General features: G+C 41.0%; 1 protein-coding gene across 1 annotated transcript; it reads right to left on the bottom strand.

The window, feature by feature from the left end:
- Positions 1–2,216: 2,216 nt before the first annotated feature.
- On the bottom strand, positions 2,217–16,865 carry LOC112266033 (fMet-Leu-Phe receptor-like). Its single transcript, XM_042295645.1, has 2 exons — positions 15,771–16,865; positions 2,217–5,768 (listed from the first exon to the last, which is right to left on the bottom strand). The coding sequence occupies exon 2, from the start codon at positions 5,765–5,767 to the stop codon at positions 4,703–4,705; it is 1,065 nt and encodes a 354-aa protein (XP_042151579.1). The 5' UTR covers position 5,768; positions 15,771–16,865; the 3' UTR covers positions 2,217–4,702.
- Positions 16,866–18,682: the final 1,817 nt, after the last annotated feature.

The raw sequence follows: 18,682 nt of genomic DNA, 5'->3' as shown, positions 1-18,682 counted from the left end.
ATCACGTGGACTGGGATATGTTCCGGGTAGCTTGCAAAAGTGATCTAGACGCATAAACGAATATGGTGACTGAGTTTATAAGGAAGTGTATAGGAGATGTAGTACCCACTGTGACAAGTAAAACCTAGCCTAACCAGAAACCGTGGATAGATGGTAGCATTCGCGTGAACCACCGCATTTAACCATGGCAAGGTGACTGGTAATATGGAAGAATATAAACAGTGTAGCTATTCATTCCACAAGGCAATCAAACAAGTGAAATGTCAGTATAGAGATAAAGTGGATTCACAATTCCAACAGCACTGTCACACCCTGACCTTAGATACACTGTATCTCTGTTTTTCTATATATTTTGGTTAGGTCAGGGTGTGACTAGGGTGGGTACTCTAGGGGTTTTTGTATGTCTATGTTGGCCTGATATGGTTCCCAATCAGAGACAGCTGTTTATCGTTGTCTCTGATTGGGGATCATATTTAGGTAGCCATTTTCCTCATTTGTGTTGTGGGATCTTGACTATGTTTATTTGCCTGTCTGCACTAAGTTGTATAGCTTCACGTTTCGTTCGTTGGTTTTGTTGTTTTTGTTAAGTGTTTTCATTCATTAAAAGAGAATGTACGCATACCACGCTGCGCCTTGGTCTCACTCATACGACGATCGTGACATGCTCAGACTCTGACAACAAAAGGAAAACCAGCCACGATGCTGAGACAGAGGTCTTGGTTCCAGACAGGCTAAACACATTCTTCGCATAATTTGAGGATAACACAGTGCCACCGAAGCAGCCCACTACCAAGGACTGTGGGCTCTCCTTCTCCATGGCAGACATGAGTAAAATGTTTAAACGTGTTAACCCTCGCAGGGCTGCTGGTCCAGACGGCATCCCTAGCCGCATCCTCAGAGCATGCGCAGACCAGCTGGCTGGTGTGTTTTCGGGCATATTCAATCTCTCCCTATCTCAGTCTTCTGTCCCCACATGCTTCAATATTGCCACCATTGTTCCTGTACCCGAGAAAGAAAAGGTACCTGAACATAATGAATATCGCCCCATAGCACTCACTTCTGTCATCATGAAGTTCTTTGAGAGACTAGACAAGGATAATATCACCTCTACCTTACCTGTCAACCTAGACCCACTTCAATTTGCTTACCGCCCCAATAGGTCCACAGACGACGAAATTGCCATCACACTGCAGCTGGCTGGTGTGTTTTCGGGCATATTCACTGCCCTATCCCGTCTGAACAAGAGGAATACCTATGTAAGAATGCTGTTCATTGACTACAGCTCAGAATTCTACACCATAGTCGCCTCCAAGCTCATCATTAACCTTGAGGCCCTGGGTCTCAACCCCACCCTGTGCAATTGGGTCCTGGACTTCCTGACGGGCCGCCCCCAAGTGGTGAAGGTAGGAAACGTCACCACTTCGCTGATCCTCAACACTGGGGACCAACAAGGGTGTGTGCTCAGCCCCCTTGTGTATTCCCTGTTCACCCATGACTGCGTGGCCATGCACGCCTCTAACTCAATCATCAAGTTTGTAGACGACACAACAGTGTTTGTAGACGACTACAGCGCCCGTTGTTACAGGAAGGCCAAAAAGACCATCAAGGACAACAACCACCTGAGCCACTGCCTGTTCACCCCGCTACCATCGAGAAGCCGAGGTCAGTACAGGTGCATCAAAGCTGGGACCGAGAGACAGAAGCTATTTTTCAATCTCAAGGCCATCAGACTGTTAAACAGCCGTCACTAACTCAGAGAGGCGGCTGCCTACATACAGACTTGAAATCATTGGTCACTTTAATAAATAGATCACCAGTCACTTTCATAATAACACTTTAATAATGTTTACATATCTTGCATTACTCATCGCATATGTATATACTGTATTTTTATACCATCTATTACATCTTGCCTATGCCGCTCAGTCATCGCTCATCCATATACTTATATGTACAGTATATATTCTTATTCCATCCCTTTACTTAGATGTGTGTGTATTAGGTAGTTATTGTTAGATTACTTGTTAGATATTACTGCACTGTCGGAACTAGAGGCACAAGCATTTTTGCTACACTCGCAATAACATCTGCTAAACATGTGTATGTGAACAATAAAATTTGATTTGATTTTCTGCTGGCCTGCCCCACCACCACAGAAAGCACTGAGCTAGGCTGAAACACCTGCATTTTGGAACTGCCTGTTTGTATGCGGCTTTATTAACTAATATTTTTTACATTATTTGCAAACTGATATGTGACACGTGTTAATGCCAAAATAACATGCAAAACAGGCAAGCCCCGCCTAAAAAACCCCATAATAAAATGTAAATTTTAAAAATGTGAGGCTCAAATGAGCCCCACCTGCCCTGAATGACGAGTCGCCACTGCGTCACTTTATCTGTGGCCAATGACCTTGAGCCTTCTTGAATGGGCACTTCTAATGTAAATCTATGGCAGCACCCAAGGACGCTTGAACTTTTTAACTCACCCTGTAGATTTTCTGGCAACGTGTCCCCATGAGTGACAGAACACTGAGCCAATCACGGTGCAACTAGAGAAAATGACCAACCACTACGCTCTGTATTTTCCGCTGGCTGGGTCTACACCACAGATAGCACTGAATTTGGCTGAAACTGCATTTTGCATTTTGGATTTTGGAGCTGCCTTACTCAAGAAAACAAAAAAGAGACCATGTTTGTATGTGGCTTTATTAAGTCAAGAATAATTGACGGGTTGGCACTGGACAAGATTGTAGCCTTATTAGAATCCCCTCATTTTGAAACGTAAAAACAAAAATGTAAAAAGCCTGTTATGACATAACAATTATGACATTCTATTTTTAGCTGATAGGGGAGCCAATACGTTGAAGTAGAATATTAAATTGGTATAATGTTGTACGTTGCATCAGAAAGTATAAGTATTTGCCATTTAACATTATTTCATAAAAAATCTGATTATTTCAAAAGGCTAGCTAGCTTGCAGTGTTTAGCCAACTTGCTAGCAACGGAAGACAACAAGGCAAGAGAAGAAAACCTCTGTTTGTTCCCCCTTGTGAATGATGATCAGTGAAAAAGCAACTATAGAGGATGTCTGTTGCTGACTCATGACAAATCAAATGAATCAGTAATACAGTAGGAGTTCCCTCTTCCTATAGGTCAACATGTTGGTTGAAGAATGTGATATCAGTTGGCATGGTACTTTCTCAACAATGGCAATTTGTTTTACTCTCATTGATTTAAAAAAATTATTTTACATCGATAAAGGGCAGAGCATCAAAAAGATGAGAGGAAGGAGGGTGCGGCTGGCTGGTCTGTTCTGTTTGTTCCCATCCATTTATGTTCCTTTCCTCCATTGTCCTGAGGGGGATTTCTGTTTCTCTGCATCCTGGACGTTTAGGCCTTTTATGAATGACAACGCTAGCTACACAGTGTCAGACAATACAGGAAAACAGTTTTGATGCTCATTGAGAATATTTATCAAAAGATAAATAGATGTCAGCTTGTCAATTGTCAAGATGTCAATTGTCTCTTTCATACTTTTTATTTCTGAAAAATATAATCAGAGAGCGGAGGAGAAGAGAGAGAGAGAGAGAGAAAGAGAGACAGGGAAGGAGGGAGGGAGCGAGAGAGTCAGGAAGTGAGTTGAATTGTGGTTTTCATTTCTCTTCTGCTGTGAGTGTGGTGTCTTATCTGAACTGGCAACCACAGAGCTTCAGCTAAGCCTCTGTGTTCACCTCTGATACAGTTAGTCTGAAGGAGAGACCAGTCATGTGACTGAGACATGATAGAAACCGTCTGTCTAGGAGGAGCAATGTGGTGAAACAAGCGACCACCACACTTCCTCAAGTCAAGTTATCCAGATCACATCCTCTTCTTCTGACTCCCTTTCACCTTTCTTCCTATTTTCTCTCACCTTTATTTCCCCCCCTTTTAATCATCAATGAGAGTGAATGAGGTGCAGTTTTGAATGGTTTTATGTGTGATTGTTAGTTAGCCTATTGCAGATCTGGACAAATGATCCATCTACCACTATTGTCACTATGAATGCTGGATAGACTGTTAGACTGGTAGACTATACTGGCCTGTGCTCAATAAAAAAAACACACAACCCACCACAAAGCAACAAAGACAAAGTTTGACAACCCTCCCCTATTTTGGACCACCCCCCAGTAAATTGTGAGCTGTCCCTTAAGCAACATATCAAATTGGGATAATGTTGTAGTTTACACCGGTAAGTATAAGAATATTTGCCAGGACGTTTTACCCTCCTTTTTCTCCGCAATTTTGCCATTTCCAATTACAATCTTTTCTCATGGGATGGAAAATGGGAATAAATATCCTCGTTTTTCCACTTTTCCAAACATGACACTTAGTAAAACAGCATGATTGAAGTCATCTATGACTTTCCCCAGAAGTTGTATCACTTCCTCCTGATAAGTTATTTTCTATTTTCCAGGCACAGTTCCACTTTCTTTCTGTGATTTTCATCACATAACACTTCAAAAGTGTGATAATTATTTCTTGAGGAATTTACATAAATTCACAGTTACCCTATGTCTATATGTATCCTAACTGATAAAAAATATGAAAAATGTTTGTCTACACAAGCTATTCAGCTATTCACTGTTAATTAGCCTGTGATCTAATAAGGACAGGAACTCCTCCTCATACCAAATGTGACTTCCCACAGACTTTGGCCACATTCACTCGAAACTGACATTGGCCACATTCACCATTGCAAGTCGTGATGCAGAGCCAGAACTATCATCCACTGTGCGCTCGTTGGACTGCGTGTTTCGACCATCTCTGTCATCGGCTAGTGCTCTCTGGTACACCCCCGCTAAGCTCTGCCTGAACCTTGACCCTCTCATGTCCAACCCCATACAGAAGTACAGCAGCGGGTTCACACAACTGTTGAAGTAGGCAAAGCCTGTGGCCCCTGTCAGCCCCACCTTCACCACCATACTGTTGCTCTTCACCATCTTGACCAATAGGAGACAGTGGTAGGGCGCCCAGCATAGGAAGAAAGCACAGACCAGCGATGCCAGGATACGGAGGGGACGTGACTTGCCCAACAGGCGGGTACGTCGGATGCCTAGCCCTGCTAGGATGTAGCAGCAGAGGATGATGAGGAAAGGAAGCAGGAAACCGCATAGGAAGCGCATTAGGTAGAGCGCTAGCTTAGCGCTGTTATCGCCTTTCGTTGACTCCTTGACATCTAGCGAGCACTTGCTCAGGTTGTTCTTGCCGAGATAAACCTGGCGGTAGGTGAAGTAGGGGGCGCTCAAAATGGCCGCCACCGCCCACACGCCGGCACTCACCAGGCGGGCGGCGCAGATCGTCCTACGCCGTTTGGTAAAGACGGGGTGCCAGACGCAGAGCGTCCGGTCCATGCTGATGACAGCGAGCAGGAACACACTGCAGAACATGTTGGCATACTTGAAGAAGCCGTTGAACTTGCATAAGAAGATGCCGAACGGCCAGTAGTCGAAGAAGAGCTTCTTGGTCAGCGAGAGCACACGGCTCAGGCAGAAGATGAGGTCGGCCACGGCCAGGTTGACCAGCCACACATTGGTGACGGTGGGCTTGAGCTTGAAGCCTGCTACCCAGATGACTACAGAGTTGCCCGTGGTGCCCAATACAATGGTCAGCGTGTAAAGGACAATGATTAAGTTGTTCATGATGGCCTCGATGTCCACCACCTTGGCTTTGTCATCTCGGGTGGCTGAGGTGACGAGGACGAATGGAAGGGTGGCGTTTGGTGTCATTCTGTAAAAAAGAGTGACAATAGTTTGAATACACAGAATGACGTCCTTCTTATCTACAGTATACTTAATGGCTTCCCTCTAGATGAGTCATATTGTGTAACACTGTTTCCTCTAATGGTAGAACACTTTGTCACAGCCAGCAGCCAGTCAGTTATTATTATCAGGAAGAGGACTCATAGTCACAAATGGACAGAACTCTATACATTCAAATCAAATCAAATCAAATCAAATCAAATTTTATTTGTCACATACACATGGTTAGCAGATGTTAATGCGAGTGTAGCGAAATGCTTGTGCTTCTAGTTCCGACAATGCAGTAATAACGAGCAAGTAATCTAACTAACAATTCCAAAAAAAACTACTGTCATACACAGTGTAAGGGGATAAAGAATATGTACATAAGGATATATGAATGAGTGATGGTACAGAGCAGCATAGGCAAGATACAGTAGATGATATCGAGTACAGTATATACATATGAGATAAGTATGTAAACCAAGTGGCATAGTTAAAGTGGCTAGTGATACATGTATTACCTAAGGATGCAGTCGATGATATAGAGTACAGTATCAACGTATGCATATGAGATGAACAATGTAGGGTAAGTAACATTATATAAGGTAGCATTGTTTAAAGTGGCTAGTGATATATTTACATCATTTCCCATCAATTCCCATGATTAAAGTGGCTGGAGTAGAGTCAGTGTCATTGACAGTGTGTTGGCAGTAGCCACTCAATGTTAGTGGTGGCTGTTTAACAGTCTGATGGCCTTGAGATAGAAGCTGTTTTTCAGTCTCTCGGTCCCAGCTTTGATGCACCTGTACTGACCTCGCCTTCTGGATGGCAGCGGGGTGAACAGGCAGTGGCTCGGGTGGTTGATGTCCTTGATGATCTTTATGGCCTTCCTGTAGCATTCTTGACTTTAGGAAGTATTCTGAATCTTCAGATGGGATATTGTGTACCAGGCATGATGTAATCTATTCATGACAGTCTATTTCTATGTCTGTGTCTGAGTCATTCTGTGTCTATGTCTGGGAATGTGTGTGTATGTATCTGGGTGAGTATGTGGCGGGGGTCTGGGACTGTGAACTACCCACAGTTTTAACCTTTTTAACCTTTTCCCCCAAAGTGCACACCACAGGAGCCTGCTGAGGGGAGGACGGCTCAAAATAATGACTGTAACGGACTAAATGGAATGGTAACGAACACCTGTTTTTGACACCATTCCACTCATTCCGCTCTAGACATTACCACGAGCCCGTTCTGCCCAATTAAGGTGCCGGATGGGATGGCTGTCATTTTACGGACTCCTAACCAGTTGTGCTATTTTGTTAGTCTTTTCGTGTTGTTTGTAACTTATTTTTTTTACTTATTTGTACATAATGTTTCTGCTACTGTCTCTTATCACCGAAAATAACTTCTGGACATCAGAACGGCGATAACTCAAACTGGACGAAGATTTTTATTTTAACGAGTCCGACACAAAGGAATAACTTCTTTCACAGAAACGTGCCCAAATCTCAGACATTGCATGAAGAAAAGACGGCGGAGATCGGGCTGCCTTCTGAGAATTTGTAGGCGAGTGAGTAAACCTTCACTACCATTGGCCAACGTGCAATAATTGGAAAACAAAATGGATGATATACAATCAGGACTATCCTACAAACAGGACATTAAAAACTGTAATATCTTATTTTTCACCAAGTCGTGGCTGAACGACGACACAGATAATATAGATCTGGCAGGATTTTCCATGCATCGGCAGGACAGAGAAGCTACGTCTGGTAAGACGAGGGGCGGGGGTGTGTGTCTATTTGTCAATAACAGCTGGTGCGTGATGGCAATTTTTTTATAAAAAAAATAATAATAATAATATTTTTTTCCTCCTTTTCCTCCCCAATTTCGTGGTATCCAATTGTTTTTAGTAGTGTTAAGGGAATTTTTATCAATGATGACTAATTATGTATACATTTCAATCAGGACTGACTAATCAGAATACTATTATGTTACTGTATATGTACTAATCCGAATACTATTATGTTGCTGTATATGTATGAGTTTGTCAAATGTGTGTCAAATTATAGGAGATCACTGTTGTACATTTATACCCCAGGGAGATGACAATTTGACTATTGTAGTGGAACATTTGAAAGAGCTTAGGGGTGTTCTCGAAAGGGAACACCAGCCTGACATCAACTGGAATCCGTTAGGATGGGTTCAGTCAGTGTTTGGTGCTTGGGCTGCGACCATTTTCCACTGGTTCATCTATGGTCTAATATTACTGATTGCTCTGTTGCTAATTATCATTTGTGTGAAGAAATTGTTTAATAAAGTGGTTGATGTTGTTCTTACTATGCCCTTGCTTGCAAATGAAGTAGGTGTAGATGAGGAATCTGAGATTGATGGATGACAATCAGGTGAACACAGTGAAATATTCTCACTGGACAGTGTAGATAGAGAGGGTTCACAATATATGAATGATTTCCCTGACCTATTCCTTCTTCCTGACTATATCTCTGATAGTGGGGAATCCAATTCTAAGCATGAGGATTTAGAGGGATGACTGTCCTATAGGTTGTAATGATGCCTGTGTTTAGACACGGGTTCTCTTGTAATTTTGGGGGCATTTATATGTTTTGTTATTTTCATTTTTACTCAACAAATGTATTATTCTATATGTTTAAACAGGTGCAAGTCTGTATTATGGTATAAACATTGTAAACTCAGTTTCTGAAGGGTGAATAATTACACTGAAGGGATTTGATTCTTTATTCTTTAAATTTTGATTATGGATTTTTTAAAATTGTATTATATACTCTGCAACTACTGTTAGTAAGGTGCCATGTTACTATTCTGATTCTTCAGAAGGGACTGAGTCCCTTGAGGGGAATGTTGGGGATTAATCAGAATTAGTTGGGTAACATAGATAGGATGTTTTATTTTCATGATATGCTTATGAGTTATTTCTCATAAGAATGTATTTTGTTGTACTATAGTGGTGGCCATTGGCAGTTATCTGTTCTATGTCAAGACTAAGTTGCATGGTCCGCAGAGAGGGGAGAGGTCAAGGTGTCATCATGTGTAAACATATCTTTTGCTCCACTGTGTCTGTGTGCCGGTCACTCCCTACTTTTCCCATCGGGGAGGGGAGGATGGCAGTGTCTGGAATCATTCTATGTTCCCTCTTTTGTTGCTCCTATCTTGACCTATAGCCCCACTCTCCTCTCCGTGAGTTTGTCCAGGATTGGTTGTATTTAGAATTGGTTGTATCTAAATGACAATTTGATATATATCATAGGGTGGGGGTAATGTCTTGGTACCATTTTGTACCAAGGACGAGATAAGAGCTTTGTTTAGGAGACCAAACTGAAGGATAATGTATAGCCAACTCTGTCTGGCTAGGGGATACTCCTCTCTGAAGTAAAGTCTTTTATTTGTGTAAGTTCCTAAGACCTGTGGTTTGTCATGTCGTCTAAGGGGGGGTGGATCTTTGCTATAAAGGATCCCATTTGCCATTATGTTGGGACTCTCAACTTTTCATTAGAGATACTGAACTGTTGAAAGTCAAAATGCTATTGCAAAAGCTTAATTATTATTAAAGGTGAAGATTAAGCATAACTCTTACTCGTGTGTGATTTGCTCTCTCATCATTTGGTAATTAAGGACATTTCCACGACAAGCTTTGAATGGTTTTATATGTGGTGTGATTGCTAGTTAGCCTACTGCATATCTGGACAAATGATCCATGTACCACTATTGTCACTATGAATGCTGGATAGACTGGTAGACTATACTGACCTGTGGTATAGTAAAAGTTAGCACACGGAAAAGCATGTGCATTTAGGGAAGTACCAATACATCTTGATATAGAGGATGTGCATGCAAGCAGATGAGGAAATTTGGCTAGGATGGAAGAAATTATCTAGTAAAACCACAAACCCTCCCCAAAGCTAAAAAAATAAGAAAGGTTTGACAACCCTCCCCTATTTTGGACCATCCCAGCCCCCCCAGTAATTTGTGAGCTGTCACTTAAGCAACATATCAATAATGTTGTAGGTTATGCTGGCAAGCATACGAATCTTTGCCAGGGCATTTTTTTAATATGTTTTTATTTCACCCCCCTTTTTCGTCGTATCCAATTACAATCTTGTCTCATCACTGCAACTCCCCAACAGGTTCATGACAGGCAAAGACCAAGTCATGCATCCTCTGAAACATGACCCACAAACCACACTCCTTAACAAGGTAAAAATCTGTTGTTCTGCCCCTGAGCAGGGCAGTTAACCTGTTGTTCCCCGGGTGCCATGGATGTCGTTTATGGCAGCCCCCCGCACATCTAGGATTCAGAAGGGTTGGGTTGAATGCAGAAGACACATTCAGTTGTACAACTAACTAGGTATCTCCCCTTTCCCTGGAGTGTTGTCCTGCAGCGAAACAGTTCATTCATTTTAATTTAGTGCCTTTTAGAAAACATAGCTGATATGGCTGATTTGCTTAAACATATGTGGTTTCTACTGACAATTGAGATGTACAAACTATGGCATAAGGGAATGTTGAGCGGATTAGAGGCAAGCCGAAATTTCGATTAAGACATTATTAAGCGAGCTAAGACGGACACAGTCAATAAAACTATTTGTTCAGCACTTTTCAAATGTATAGCGTTTACATCCCGCCTCAATCCGATACCTCGATGGCCCTCAAAGAACATCACTGGAATTTATGCAAACTGGAAACCACATATCCTGAGGCTGCATTCATTGTGGCTGGGGATTTGAACAAATCAAATCTGAGGACTAGGCTGCTGAAGTTCTATCAACATATTGACTGTACTACTCGCTGCTAAGTCTCTCGACCATTGCTATTCAAACTTCCGGAATGCTTACAAGGCCCTCCCCCGCCCTCCTTTCGGCAAATCTGACCATGACTCTGTCTTGCTCCTCCCGTCCTATAGGTAGAAACTCAAACAGGAAGTACCCGTGCTTCTAACTATTCAACGCTGGTCTGACCAATCGGAATCCACGCTTCAGGTTGTTTTGATCACGTGGACTGGGATATGTTCCGGGTAGCTTGCAAAAGTGATCTAGACGCATAAACGAATATGGTGACTGAGTTTATAAGGAAGTGTATAGGAGATGTAGTACCCACTGTGACAAGTAAAACCTAGCCTAACCAGAAACCGTGGATAGATGGTAGCATTCGCGTGAACCACCGCATTTAACCATGGCAAGGTGACTGGTAATATGGAAGAATATAAACAGTGTAGCTATTCATTCCACAAGGCAATCAAACAAGTGAAATGTCAGTATAGAGATAAAGTGGATTCACAATTCCAACAGCACTGTCACACCCTGACCTTAGATACACTGTATCTCTGTTTTTCTATATATTTTGGTTAGGTCAGGGTGTGACTAGGGTGGGTACTCTAGGGGTTTTTGTATGTCTATGTTGGCCTGATATGGTTCCCAATCAGAGACAGCTGTTTATCGTTGTCTCTGATTGGGGATCATATTTAGGTAGCCATTTTCCTCATTTGTGTTGTGGGATCTTGACTATGTTTATTTGCCTGTCTGCACTAAGTTGTATAGCTTCACGTTTCGTTCGTTGGTTTTGTTGTTTTTGTTAAGTGTTTTCATTCATTAAAAGAGAATGTCATTCTGTGTAATTTGGGAAATAGAAACTCAATAAAACCAAACTTTCCCATGGTGCCCCATGTTACGGAGTTAATAATTACCTGATTAATTTAATCACATAATTATAAACAGATAATCAATTTATGAACAGCAGTCATCACATTAATCAATACAAAGTACAGACAGCTCCTTAACAGCTTCAACTTACAAGCCACAAGACTGCCAACAATTAATGAAATGGCCACCCGGACTATTTACATCGACTCCCCCATTTGTTTTTACACACTGCTACTCGCTATTTATTATCTAGGCATAGTCACTTTACCCTTACCTACAGTACATGTTCAAACTACCTTGACTAACCTGTGCCCCCGCACACTGACTTGGTACCGGTACCCCCTGTATATAGCCTCGTTATTGTTATTTAAATGTGTCACCTTTGATTCTTTTTTTACATTAGTTTATTTGGTAAATATTTTCTTAACTTTTTCTGGAACTGCATTGTTGGTTAAGGGCTTGTAAGTAAGCATTTCACGGTAAGGTCTACGTTCGGCGCATGTGACAAATAAAGTTTGATTTGATTTGACCAACCTCCTGTGGTGCACACTCACACACTATACAATTCATTGGATATTGACATACTCTCTGTATTCCACCTGAAACACATCAGTCCAACAAGGAACGTGTAAGAACACGATTGCCATCCTGATCCTCTTTGCATACAGTATCTCCATTTCCTTTCCAGAGGCATGCATGGACAGGAATCGTATAATGGTTTTGGCTTTTAACTAGGGCTCTGGTGGTCATGAAATTTCATCAGCTGGTGATTGTCAAGCAAATAATTGCCGGTCTCACGGTAAGTGAGCGTTAATTAACAAACACATTTTGCATCTCCTGGCTTCCACACAGTATAGCCTACACCTTCACAATAAATCCATTATTTACTTTAGACAGGTCTAAAGAAACATGATATGGAGAAAATGTTATCTATTTCAGAAGAACAGAATAGCATACTCTGAGTTGTCCTTATGTTAGGTCCTGATCTGGCTATGCCATATGGCTGTGGGCTATGGTAGTTAATTTAGCGGACAAGATTTGCTTAGAATACCATTGGCATTATTTAATAGTATTATATAGTATAAAGAATACAATGGAACAAAGCTGAATAAAATAGAAAGGATATTTTCTCCACAAACAATTTGAGGGAGTGCGCTCATGTGGCAATTCTGTGTTGAGTGGTTAACAAAGATAAAGGCCATCCTATATGCTTCATTTAGAGTTATTTAAGTAACTTTAGTTGCGATACAAATGTTGGGGTATATGTTTTGATTTTTAATACATTCTAAAGCTGCATGATGAGACTCTAATGATGATTTGAAATAAGTCATATGAAAGGCATGAGCTCTGCTTTATTTTTTGTGCAGGCTGTACACACTTCATCAGTCTCTCACTCACAATTTGACAAGCACTTGCCTCGAATTTCCCAGTGGCATCCCCTTTGTTTGCCCATAATGCCCCCTAAAAGAATCCATGCATTTTGCAGCCAGTGGCTGTTCTGCCCTTAGGCTGAACACGATAATTGTTATTCCCTTCTCCCTGCATGCTTCATGCTCTGAAGCACCTCTCACTCGTATTGGCTCTCAGTCACGTGATCTGGTCTTTCTCACAGGTTGAAAGACAGACACATCCGGGTGGCAACTGCATGTGTCCTCATCCAATTCCGAGGCACATATTAAAGATTTTGGAAGAATTTACTTGTCGTCAGGCAACAAGATGAGTAAGCCTAAAGAACAGCAATCCACTATCCCCCATAGTACAAAAGTTTACCTATTCTATTCTGTGCGAGAAATAAATATTCCAAACATAGTCTGGGACAGTTGTGGGATGCGATAGATCCCAAATTAATACAACTGCTAGCATGAAAAAATAAAACGCAATGAGGCTGATGCAACAGATCAGAACGTTTAGCTTCAAATGTTAATAAACTATTTGTGCTCAATGCACAAACGCCAGTAGGCTATAAACCGAATGTTCCATTAGCTGGAAAACACCATTATCAAAAGTGAAGAAAATGGGATTACGCATGTAATGCTTCTATTATAAAGGTGCATTTTAATGGTGAAAATGATCTTCCCCAAACTTGAAACTCACTCACTGCGTATGTAAGCCAGTTAGAATCTACAGTTATATGGCCACTTTAGTTGTGATTACAAACCTTGTCAAAACATATAGGCCGATGTGTGGGACTATGATTTGAAAAAGTAGCAAAAAAAAGGTATGCATTGTTTCTTGCCTTATGCTGGGCATCTTTCACAAGTGATAATATTTAATTCACAAGTAAGCTAATATTGTCACCCAACACACTATTCTTAATTGAATCTTGCCTTTACTTATACTAAATAATTTCTGTGAAATTTGTTTGGATTTGGAATGGACCATAATCATGCACCTGTCTTGAAACAGGGGCAGGGGGAAAAAATACATATTTCATCTATGCACTTAAATAGTGAATGGAGGACACTTTTCCCAAGGTTCATTTTCATGCCAGCTATGTGGCTATACTCGTGCTGTAAAGAGAAGCAAGGTGCTTAATATTAGGAAAGTTGAGAAATAAATATAGTAGGCCTAGCTGATGGGATCCTCTTCTTTTTAGTAGAGGCCATCACTCTGTTTTCTCACGCAATTACATAGCCTATAGAAATGAGCTCATGGGCTCTCACGAAGTGTTTGAGTAGATTTTTCGATTACATTTGCATTATTCTCAGAGTGACAATAGAGTGGTGAGTACCAGGCAGTTAGCAAGTTTGGTAGGCTACTAATGACCATCAGCAGCATCAGAGCTTGGAGAAGCCGAATTACCGTGACTTCACATGGAATTTGAATTTGACTGCCTCCATGACTCGTGACCGCTGGTGTGGCGGTAACAGCTGTGATGTGACCAGTCTCTTTGGATCATAGCCGTGGGAAGTAGGGGTGCTGAGGGTGTTGCAGCTCCACTGGTGGTGAGATAGTAAAACTGCAGAAGAGCTGAATATTCCAATCAGTGAGCATTGCATTTGGAAAGTATTCAGACCCTTTCACTTTTTCCACATTTTGTTATGTTACAGCCTTATTCTAAAATGATTCAATTGTTTTTTTATCCTCATCAATCAAAACACAATACTCCATAATGACAAAGCAAAAACAGGTTTTTAGAAATGTTTTGAAATGTATAAAAGCAAAAACACCTTTACATAAGTATTCAGACTCTACTCATATACTTTCCGAATGCACTGTATACAGTATATATATATATATATTCCCATCAGTGAGCCAACAGTAAAACAAACATAGTCCTGTTGTCTGGCAACCAATGAGCATCCAGTCTATATAAGGGATGGGGTTTACCTAGGATCAAGACAATTAGGAATGCGTTATTGTGCCATGAGCCAAGGACTCAATCCACCTCTCGTACGGTTTTGTGTTGTTTTATGAGCAGAGGCTTCTTTGATATGACACTAATACAATTAGCATTCCCACGTAAATACTTGCGTTGCCATAATGCTTGCTCTCGACACTAGGTCAAAGTCAATATTGGCAGGGTACATTCATTGTTTGTTCTTTATCAGTTTGAGGATGTATTTCATTCATGTCAATACACCTTACAAAGTCAAATCCAATCATTTGTCTTTGACAAACATGACATACTATTTCTGTTTGATTTCTTTATTGTCAAGATAAAGAATGATGTCTTATTGTTAGATGTGGCTGACAGATGCTGTTCGCCTCTTGCTCGTAAACGTGGAAGAAACTTTGTTTTCAATGACTTACTGACTGTTCCTGGCTAAATTAAGTTTCAATAAATGCTGCAAAACAAACATCCATATCTAGCCTAGACTTTACTCAATATTTTCATCTACAGTAGTTTTATATATATATATATATATATATCAGTGGCTAATCATTATTCGTTTTGTTGGCAACTCAATTTGAGCTGGCAAGTGATATTGCAATGGAAAGCAATGGACACAGATAAAGAGTAACATACAGTATCTTCTTCATATAGTCCCTGACGGATGATCTGTATATATTCAGCTAACTATCCACAGAATCTCATCATTTGCCCAGAATAGGCTATAGCATGCTACAACTACGTACGAGTACAGCTTGAGTGGCCAGTATTGATAGTCAGAAGACAGAGTTGCTTCATGTCAAAAGAGTTTAGGTGGTCTCTAACTAAATCGAATCGATCGTCTCTTGATAGTCAGAACACCTAGAGAATATTCTCTCCTGCATTTGAAAATATCCAAATAAAGTGATTTAAGAAACTAAATGAAAAGTAAAGCCAAAAAACGCTGTATACGGTTGTTGTTAATCATACTGATAATGCTTACCTATGAGCTGAGATGCTTCAGTAGTAGCTGTCCAGCATGTTTAGCTTCAGTGGTTGAACAAAGCGTGGAGGTTCATAGTTCTAAGCTGTGTGTCTTAGATTTACAGATAGGTTTGTGTCCCTACAATCCTCACGATCTTCTCTGTCTTTCCCGTGTCTGTGTGAGTGTCTCTGTGTGTACATGTCTAAATGATGTGGCCCCCAACCACAAGTCATTGTGCCGCTTGGGTGAAAAGGCCACAGAGAAGTGAACTTCCTGCCTCTCGCTCTCTCTTTCTCACGCTCTATCTCTTTTGCACCCATCCCCTATCTCCCACCTCCTCTCTCTGCTCACACAGATACAAGGGGCAAGAGTTGTAAGGGGGTGTGCACTACTGACCATGCCTTACTCGGTCGTTGGACACTCTTCCCTGGAGTCCTAGAGTGTCCACTTCCTGCATGTATTCTCAATTTTTAGCCAACAGACCCAGAACGAGATGAATGCCTCAATAAAATTAGGACTTTATGAGGAATGATGGTGTAGTTAGTAGCTTATTAAGTCAAGATGAGGGCTTTTTCATGATGGCATCCCAATCTCAAAATATCTAAATGCATCGTTCAATCACAATGTTTTGTCTTATTGCAGATTTTAGTTAGAGTTACAGTATATCACTCTCCAAATGTACCATTAGCTGTCTTACTGATGCATGTACTGCACGACTGTATACAGAGCTTTATAAAAGCTATCTGCAGGATGCCTCAGGCCCCTGATAGTTTTGGTGGCTCCTACATGGGGATGTTGCACTCTGGTGGCAGACTGTGTCAAGTCATCACGAGAATCGAGTATCTCAGAAGCATTACACAATAAACACAGTATTTTTCTGTCTCTATGTTTATTTGAACTGTATTGTTACTGTGGAAGGCACCTCAACAACATCACAGATGGGTCTGTGGTTTATTGCGTTCACCATTTTTCTGTTGAAAGATCAGTTTCTCCGTAATTGTGCGTACTGTACTTCTTAACTTGTACACACTTAGACCTACTCACAATTTTACTGATAACATATTATTTAATTTATAAATGTGATTATTTCACAGCTAATCATCTTTAAAATCACTTAAACTTCAAGTTTACTGTCTCAGTTTAGCTTGGCACTAAATAAGCAGCCTATTTGGTATTGACAAATAAATATAATCTTAGCGACTGTTCAAACAATAAATCAAAGAAGATCAGTGGCGATTTTAGCATGTAAATCTTGGTGGGGCAAACTTAACATTACTATTTCTTTGTATGCATGCCAGCAAAGCCATTACACAACACAACACTAAACAATACATGAATTGCACTATAACGGTGACAAACGGTGCCCACAAACTGTTAGGGCCTTCATAAAACTGTCCCAACAGCAGAGCTTTCTTTTCAGCACCATGGAGTGAATCCTCACCACCGCTACACCTGGCTATCAGCGAAGCCTTGTCTGACAGTGAAACAGTTCATTCACCCTCATTTATTGCCTTTCTAAAAAACATCGCTGATATGGCTGACAAATGTGGTTTCTACTGACAATTGAGTTGTACAAACTATGGCATAAGTGAACAATGAGCGGATAAGAGGCAATCCTTAGTTTCGATTAAGACATTAACGAGCGAGCTAATATGGACGTAGTCAATATAACTATTCGTTCAGCACTTTTGAAATGTACAGCGACAGAATTCAGAACATGGGCCGTTCTTACAATATACTCTCTGTACACCAAGTCAGAACAGTAGAATAAATAAAGGGGACATATAAGCAGACAATGAAAGCTCTTACAATATTTTCGGTGATGATGTTTCTCTAAAACAGGCTTTAGGCTAAATGTGCACCACCAAGTCAGAACAGTAGGCTAAGTTATGAAGGGGAAAGGGACCACATTATTAGTGTGAGGCACATGGGCTTTAGCCTATAGCTTACTATACAACATACACTTAGTATTACTTTCTAAACTACAGTATACACATCTCCCTGGCATATTACATACTTTATGCAGCAGCCTACAATACATTTTTGGACTCACCGTGTTGTGCTGTGCTCACCTGAACAGGAATGTTGTGCTGGCAGTCCTTCTTGTGGGCAAATTTTGTAATGAAACGTTGTCATCAAAGTCTGGCATCCTCTGGATTTATGGTGCTTTCAAGACAACTGGGAACCCTGAAAAAAACAATGTTGAATCATGACGTCAGTGATCTTCAGGTCGGAGCTCTAGAGTGAAGGCCTGAGTTCTCGACTTGGAATTCCGAGTTGGATGACCATTCAAACATCGAGTTTCCAGCTGTTTTGCCTACGGCAGAAGTCATGCTGGAATAACAGCATGGCCTATGTGTTCAACCTTTTCTGGCCCATGATGTTGCGTGTGAATGTTTATCCTGTTAAGCTTGGAAAAGAGACTCTTAAACACAGACTTAGACCACACACCTTCACCACCAAATAGCAGGTATGTAGGCTTTTATTCTCTATTTTGGTTAGGCCAGGGTGTGACTAGGTTGGGCATTCTATGTTCATTTTCTATGTTTTGTATTTCTTTGTTGTTGGCCGGGTATGGTTCCCACATGGTTTTTGTGTGTAGTTGTTTTCTGTTTTGTGTCTTTCTGCACCTGACAGGACTGTTTAGGTTTTCGTTCGTTCTCTTTGTTATTTTTGTTATTTCAGTGTTCATTTCAAATAAAGTATGAACAAATAAAGTATGTCCTCTCCTTCCAACAGCCGTTACAAGGTAGTGGGAGAAAAATAGTGATCACTTTGCAACACTGGACTAGTAACTGAAAGGTTGCAAGTTCAAATCCCCGAGCTGACAAGGTACAAATCTGTCATTCTGCCCCTGAACAGGCAGTTAACCCACTGTTCCTAGGCCGTCATTGAAAATAAGAATTTGTTCTTAACTGACTTGCCTAGTA

The sequence above is a fragment of the Oncorhynchus tshawytscha genome, linkage group LG13, assembly GCF_018296145.1.
Source record: "Oncorhynchus tshawytscha isolate Ot180627B linkage group LG13, Otsh_v2.0, whole genome shotgun sequence".
NCBI lineage: Eukaryota > Metazoa > Chordata > Actinopteri > Salmoniformes > Salmonidae > Oncorhynchus > Oncorhynchus tshawytscha.
Note: the sequence above shows the minus strand (reverse complement) of the source record. Positions and strands in the feature narration are given on the sequence as shown.